The following is a 7,597-nucleotide window of genomic DNA, read 5'->3' on the forward strand; positions in this document are numbered from 1 at the left end:
ACCCACAGTGGGTAAAGGTGAGGCCGTTACCTTTGAGCGATGCGATCATGCGAGGACACCTCTGCTGCAGGAAGGCCTTCAGCTGCTCCCAGGCTCTCTTCAGGACCGGGTAGTACTGGATGTACCGGCCCAGGTCGGTGTAGTACTGCCTGAACAGACAGTACCAGGACACGCCGCTCTGCAGCCGGTCCGCACTGCGCACACACACACACACACACACACACACACACACACACACACACACTGTGTACACTGCGGTGTTGTGCGATTTGAGGAGGTTTAATGAGCAGTACTCACTCTGTCAGCAGCCAGTGTTTGCAGCACAGCGACTTCCACAGCGGATTGTGTTTGGACAGATCGTTCAACCTGCGGCTGACGTAACTGCAGCTGCAGACAGAAGGGGCGGGGTCAGATATGCATGGGGCGGGGTTAGATATGCACGGTGCGTGGTTAGATATGCACAGGGGCGGGGTTAGATATGCATAGGGGCGGGGTTAGATATGCATGGAGCGGGGTCAAACACAGCTCAGATCAAACTAGGCCGAACATTAAAATGTCTGGAGACGTCCCTTTGACCTGCAGACAAGTATTTTTCAAAACAAGGATATCTTTATTCATACAACAGCTGTTTTTGTGGTTCTTTTGTCGTCATCATGCTTCTGTTTCTGGTTGTTCTGCATCTACTTGTGGTCATTTGAGTTGACAGCAATCAACATGAACCACAAAGTGTCCTGAACAACTAAAAAAAAAATGCTCAAAATGACAAACTTGTTCAAAATAATCCTAATTAATAAACGCAGCATGGATCAGAACCAGAGAACAGAGGAGCCAGTTGTTGGAGATACATTCAGCTGATGGTGGAACATCTTTCTACTGATGGTGGAACATCTTCCTACATCTGATGGTGGAACATCTTTCTACACAAAGAATCTATAAAGAGACTCAAAACAACCACAGAAACAGCTACAAGCACAGCTCCACACAGAACCAATACAGAGTGTGTACAGCTGATGAAACGACCAGGAGAACTTGCAGTACTGTGTGTACATGGCGCTGATGCAGTGTTCCTACATGACCTGCAGTAAACCTGTCAAAGTTCTAAATAATGTGAGTACAAGCAGCTCAGATCCCTGCTGAGATCAGACCTGACGGGACACCGCTCGGTGTTTAAACCAACTAATCAGCTGAGCTGCACACAAACAAGCTGTTAGCAGCTGTTAGCATGCGGCTAACTGTAAACAAGATGTGTATCTTGATGTAACGTCGCCATGTTGGCTCGGTGCTCCATGACAGCCACCGCTAAAGTCTCCACTGAATCAACACTCGCTGTAAACCGCTGACAGGAACTGTTCGCTTCTTTCTTTATGAAAAATGAGAACAAACCCCGCAGCTAGCTGAGCTAACTAGCTGCTGCTGCCGCTGCTGGAGTTTGTGGCTGCGAGCTGCGCAGCCGCCTCACGACACTGTCCGTCTGTTTTGAAGTCAACAGCCGGGGCTCGCTGCCGTGTGGACCGGCCGGCTGCCGGATACGTACCGGACCAGGTCCCTGAAGGCCAGGTAGGATAAAATGTGCAGCAGCGGATCTGAAGGCAGCTCATCCATCCGTAACTCCGTGGAAGCTGCCATTGTTAGCGTTAGCAACACTTCTTCTTCGTCGTCTCACTTTTTAGCAGCCGGCTGCTGCGCAGATGTGTAGTGCGCATCTCTCTTCTTCTCTGGAGTCATCAGCATCGTAGTGTTATGGACTACGTTTAAATTACTGCTGTTAGACAACAACTATGTAATATGATGTACTGCACTAAACTATACTACTATACGACACTACAATATACTATATTATACTATAGTAAAGCATACTATACTATACTATAGAGTACTACACTATAATATACTGTTTTCTACTATAATAAAGTATACTGTACTATGCTGCTCAGACCATTCACTGTCCCTTTAAATGCGACATGATTGTATTTTTGCTATTTTGACCTCACGTTCTGTTTCTGGTCTGTGCTCAGGTTCTGGTTCAGGTCCAGTTTCTGGTACAGAATGTCTGACTGCACCTCGTCATCATTCTGATGCAGAACAAACTCTGGCTTGTTTCTGTCTGTCTTGACCTGACGTTATGTTGACTCGGTTCTCTTCAGACAGTCAGAACCTTTGGTTCTGTGGCCTGCAGTTGTCCCTGAAAAATGTGAGGAACAGCGCCACCTAGGTGCTGGAACAATGCAGGAGGCTGGAGGAGTTCCTCAGTGTCTGACCTGAGTTTACATGACTTAAACAAGAACAAGATGACAGAACGTTGATAAAACACTCAGAGGGTTCCTCTCATGTTCCTCTGGTTCCACCGAGTGTCTCTGACTGATGACCTGACATCAGAAAAGGTGGATTTTTATTCCTATTTGAAAAATATAAGTGACGTAACAACATGACATGAAGGGTCCAGAGAGCTCCTCGGCCGACACACAAACCACAGATTCTGCCTCATGTGGAAGCAGCTCACCGCTAAACAGGTGTTTTACTGACATTCAGATAAGACGAGATGAGATCGTGTTTCATTTATCCCACAGTGGAGATCATTCATTGATGTATTCTTAAAGATGGTTTCTGCTCTTTTCTGTGGACTGAACATGTAAACATTCCATCTTCCTGCATTCTACAGACTCCATGACAACAAAGTCAGCAGCTGGAGTCTGTGACAGGAGGAAGCTGATTTTAGTTGTCTGTTGTACTTCCTGTCTGATAAAAATGCTGCTGCTGTGATTTTCATCCTCACTGAGGAAAACAACATCTGTAACTTTACTTCTGTCTCTTCTGCCGCCTCACATTCAGCTCCGTCAGGTCTCTGCTCACACATTTATTTTTTACATCCTTCTCTCTCTCTGCAGCAAATCTGGACCAATCGGCACCAAGCAGCGGTGCATCATGTGACCCTGTCTCAGTTATTCACAAAAAGCGGAGCAGCGATGCAGCAGTGAGTCACTGCGGCTCTGGATTAAAACCTGCTGATGTGCAGCTCAAACATCTGGCCTGTAAAGCCGACAGGAGCTGCAGCTGTTGACATGTCGATCTGCTGTCAGCTGACGTCATGTTTTAATGTGTGTGTAACGTTCAGAGTTTTAAAAAACTTTCTGTAAGAATGATTGCTGCTGCAGCTGAATTATTTCCTGACAGAAAGGTACAGATGGATGTCTGTAGGTGTGATTTTAACAAAAGACGTATTTTTATTTACAGCAGATAAAAATAACAGAAACTGTCTTTTTGTATTCAGAGGACCTGTTCTCATGTTCGTACTTGTTTTGTGTTGTTTGTTTTAATTACTAGCATTTACTAGAAAATGTACTGCGAGCACATGTTTCCCTTATTATATGGATTTATTTAACATTTGCAGGTTTGACTGTTTGTCCTGTTTGTACAACATAAACACCTTAAATAGTATTTTTTCATAAAGTCAACATTAAAATACAGAAAATGCTTTTTACTGTTAGTTAACAGCGTTTTTCAAAATTACGGGACGAACCCAGTAACAAGCTGCCACATTTACTGTAGTTTTACTCCCACCTGGAGTCATGAGCAGAACATTTATTGATTCAGTGACAACATGAAGACAGAATGAAACAGAAGGAAGAAGAGGCGACACGCACTCGGGTGACTCGTGTTGTTTATGGCACAGGTCAGTCGTCCTGACTGCTCTGACAGAAAACATCCTGGTCTGACCAGCAGGTCACATGACCGACTGCCTGGAATCATTGACTCTGAAAGGAACTCTTTACATTCAGCTGCATGGAGACACCAAACCCAGGAGAAGTCAAACAGGTTGAATTCAAGTCTGTGACGCAGGAATGAAGCGACTCCTGCGACGAAACGAAATAAGGCTGGCGGTTGGTCGCATGTGCAGTTGCCATGGTAACACGTCCACAATGGTGCAGTCGGAGGATGCCGTTAGTTTTGATTGACAGCATGCAGTTAAGGTCGCCGCTCACCGGTCGCCATGGTAACGGCGGCGACCAGCCGCTGCAGCCGGTTTACATTCAGCGGGCCGCCGGGCGAGTCTCATTGACAAACACTGACGTCTCCTCTCTCTCTCTCTCTCTCTCTTAGCGATCCAGGTCGTCGATCCGGCCGCCATCTTTGTCCCCCCCCTCCCTCCCCCCCTCGGCCGCCCCCTGCCTCTTCAGGTCCTGGAACACCTCGGTGAAGAAATGCGGGTCGGCGTTGATGCGCAGCATGTCGCCGCTCAGGCGCTCGATCACCTCCAGCGCTCGATCCCAGAATGCATCGCGGCTGGACTCCACCAGGAAGGGCTTGAGCGGGTAGGAGATCTCGTTGCCCAGGTAGGAGTAGGACAGGTAGAGACAAGTGAGGAAGGTGGCGTGGAGCTCCTGCTCCGAAGATGTATCCTCATCCACCACGTCCCTGCACAGCAGGTACACGAAGACCAGACTGGCAGGACTGATGAAGCACTGATCCTGGAGGGGGACAGGACAGGACAGGTAGGACTACAGGACAGGTGGGAGGACAGGACAGGACAGGTAGGACTACAGGACAGGTNTGGGGGAGGCGGGAGGGGGGCGTCCACCTGTCTGTCTGTCTCATTACCTGTCTGTCGCTTCGAGTTGGACCCAAACGACCAGAAAATGTTCCGATATGAACCAGTTCAACATGACACTTGTCAAAAATGACTAAAAACAAAAAAAAATGTACAAAATGAGTCCAATGAGGTCAACATGACTCTACTGTTGTTGTTGTTGTTGTTGTTGTTGTTGTTGTTGTTGTTTACTCAGATGAGACCAAACGACCTGGAACCTGCTCAACATGCAGCTCAACGGGTCCAAAACGGATCAAATCAGTGACTTGAAACTTGATCAGCGTTTCTCAGAATTGGTTCAGAACAAGTCCAGTTTTGATCAAAGTGATCTGAAACCCGACTCACTCGAACCTGGTCTGGTCCAGCTTCACCACATCAGGTTCTGCTGATGTTAGAGCCTCAGCAGCTGGTGAAATGTGACCAAAGACTGGATTCCAGCAGAACCATGGATCCATCCACAGACAGACACTGACAGGAACTCTCTGGATCAGCACCAGCCTGGTTGGACACGTCACACTGAGACGAGGACAAACTGAACCTTAACATGTCTTCTCAGGTGTTTGGAGCTGAACAGCAGCAGATGTTCTGAGCTGCAGCCTCCAGCAGAGGGAGCCTGGAGGTGAAGAAGAACCTTCATCACTGCCTGACAGCTCCACATGTTTTCCTGCTCAGCCATCAGAGTTCCATCAGACACACTTTGTGCCTCGACTTGACCTGGAACCTGTCAAACGATACAAACATGTCCACAGCGACCCACGACTCGTCCAGAGCGACTTGGAACTGCTGAGTCACAGCTGTCCAAATAACAGAAATGTATGAATGACGTTACTCAGAATGGTCCAGACTCATAGAAACGTGTCCCAAAGAGTCACAGTTGTCCTAAACTACTCAGAGTTGAGCCCCCAGATGATTTTAAGCTCAGCTGTCCAAAAAGGACTCAGAACCGTCCGAATGACACGAATGTTTCCAGAAGGACTCAAATACGTCAGAAAAGACCCCAAATTGTCCAACATGAAGCAAACTTGCCCAGAAAGACTCAGGATTTGTCCAACATAAGATGAAAACAGTCAAAAATCACCTGGACCGTTTAGAAAATCAATCAATATTGTTCAAAAGACATAAACTTGTCAAAGAGACTCAACATTGTCCAAAAAGACCCAAACTGGTCCTAAAGACGGACATGTGTCCGTCTGTCCCAGAGAGACCACCACCGGGATGAGTAACGGACTCAACTAACTCTGAGTGTCTACAAGAGCTCNAGGGAGAAGTAAAGGAGGCAATGAGAGAGGAGGAAAGGAGACAAGGAGAGAGGACACAAGGAGGCAACGAGGGGTGAGACAAGAAGGCAAGGTGATAAGGAGGGAGGAGGAAAGGAGACAAGGAGGGAGGAGGAAAGAAGACAAGGAGGAAAGGAGACAAGGGGGGAGGAGGACAGAAGACAAGGAGGAAGGAGGACAAGGAGACAAGGAGGGAGGAGGAAAGAAGACAAGGAGGAAGGAGGAAAGGAGACAAGGAGGAAAGGAGACAAGGAGGGAGGAGGAAAGGAGACAAGGAGGGAGGGCACAAGTAGGCAAGGAAGGAGGAGATAAGGAGGCAAGGAGGGAGGACATAAGGAGACCAGGAGGAAGGAGGAACGAAGACAAGGAGGGAGAAGTAAAGGAGGCAATGAGAGAGGAGGAAAGGAGACAAGGAGAGAGGACACAAGGAGGCAAGGAGGGGTGAGACAAGAAGGCAAGGAGACAAGGAGGGAGGAGGAAAGGAGACAATGAGGGAGGATGCAAAGAGACAAGGAGAGAAGACACAAGGAGGCAAGGAGAGAGGAGGCAAGGATGTAAGGAGGCAAGGACAGAAGGAGGAGGAAATGAGGGAGAGACAAGGAGGTAAGGAGACAAGGAGGGAGGAGGATAGGAGATAAGGAAGGAGGAGGCAAGGAGGCAACGAGGGAGGACACATTGAGGCAGGATGCAAGGAGACAAGGAGAGAGGACGCAAGGAGGCAAGGAGACAAGAAGGAGGAGGAAATGAGGGAGGAGACACGGATGCAAGGAGTCAAGGATACAAAAGGCAACGAGAGGGGACATAAGGAAACAAAGAGGGAGGAGGCAAGGAGAGAGGAGAAAGGATACAAGGATTGAACAGGCAAGGAGACAAGGAGGTAGCGAGATAGGGAGGGAGGAGACAAGGAGACAAGGAGGGAGGAGATAAGGAGGGAGAAGAAAGGATACAAGCATGGAGAAGAAAAGTAGACAAGGAGACAGGAGACAAGGATGGGAGGACGGAGGAGGCAAGGAGGGAAGGAGACAAGAAGACAACGAGAGAGTTGGCAAGGAAGCAGGGAAGCAAGGATGGAGGACACAAGGAGACGACAAGTAGGGAGGAGTGAAGGAAACCGGCTGTAAACGTGTCTCATTTGCAGATTCGCGGTAAATGATTAAATCAGAATCGCTCTCAGATCAGTTTTAACGGAACCGTCCCGGTCTTCAGACTCTGGCCCGCTCCCTGGCCCTCCCTGTCTCCGTGTGAAGCACCGACCTGCACCACCACCCTCCGCGGGGACACGGTGAGCTCCGGCCGGCCCTGCCTCTGCCGGTGGCCGCGCTCCGGGACGGTGGGGACGGGCACCGGGATGGGTCCGTGCCTGTGTCCGGCCTTCGGCGCTCTGTGCCGCGGGTCGCTGTCGGGCTGCTCCCGCTGCTGCTGCTCGGTCACCGGCTTCACCTTCTTGCCGCCCTTCCTCTTGGCTCGCGCGGCCACGAGGCGCTTCTTCCAGGTGAGCGCGTGCAGGAGCAGCGCGTGTCGCTTCTTCTTCTTCTTCTTCTTCTCCTCCTCCTCATCCTCAGCATCCTCAGCATCAGCATCATCCTCCTCCGGCGGCTTCTGCACCGCCAGCTTCTCCGGTCCACGAGCCGCGGCTTTCCGCGAGCCCGGAGACAGAGACAGCACCGTTCCCATGACGACAACCGGACCGAGCGGCGCGAGCCTCTGCAGCAGCAACGGAGGAGGAGGAGGAGGA

General features: G+C 49.6%; 2 protein-coding genes across 2 annotated transcripts in view; both read right to left on the reverse strand.

The window, feature by feature from the left end:
• fbxo3 (F-box protein 3) overlaps positions 1-1,647 on the reverse strand; it is an 8,699-nt gene extending 7,052 nt beyond the window's left edge. Inside the window, exons 1-3 of the mRNA XM_008300368.1 lie at positions 1,535-1,647; positions 298-387; positions 31-194 (exon numbers count right to left, since the gene is read on the reverse strand). Coding sequence (XP_008298590.1) covers positions 31-194; positions 298-387; positions 1,535-1,626 — 346 coding nt within the window. The 5' untranslated portion in view covers positions 1,627-1,647. The remainder of the gene's footprint in view (positions 1-30; positions 195-297; positions 388-1,534) is intronic.
• Positions 1,648-4,094: 2,447 nt separating this feature from the next.
• LOC103371139 (cyclin-dependent kinase 5 activator 2-like) lies at positions 4,095-7,542 on the reverse strand. Its single transcript, XM_008300369.1, has 2 exons — positions 7,054-7,542; positions 4,095-4,466 (listed from the first exon to the last, which is right to left on the reverse strand). The coding sequence occupies exons 1-2, from the start codon at positions 7,534-7,536 to the stop codon at positions 4,095-4,097; spliced, it is 855 nt and encodes a 284-aa protein (XP_008298591.1). The 5' UTR covers positions 7,537-7,542.
• Between the last annotated feature and the right edge of the window lie 55 nt (positions 7,543-7,597).

This window comes from Stegastes partitus, unplaced genomic scaffold (assembly GCF_000690725.1).
Source record: "Stegastes partitus isolate 25-593 unplaced genomic scaffold, Stegastes_partitus-1.0.2 Scaffold1529, whole genome shotgun sequence".
NCBI lineage: Eukaryota > Metazoa > Chordata > Actinopteri > Pomacentridae > Stegastes > Stegastes partitus.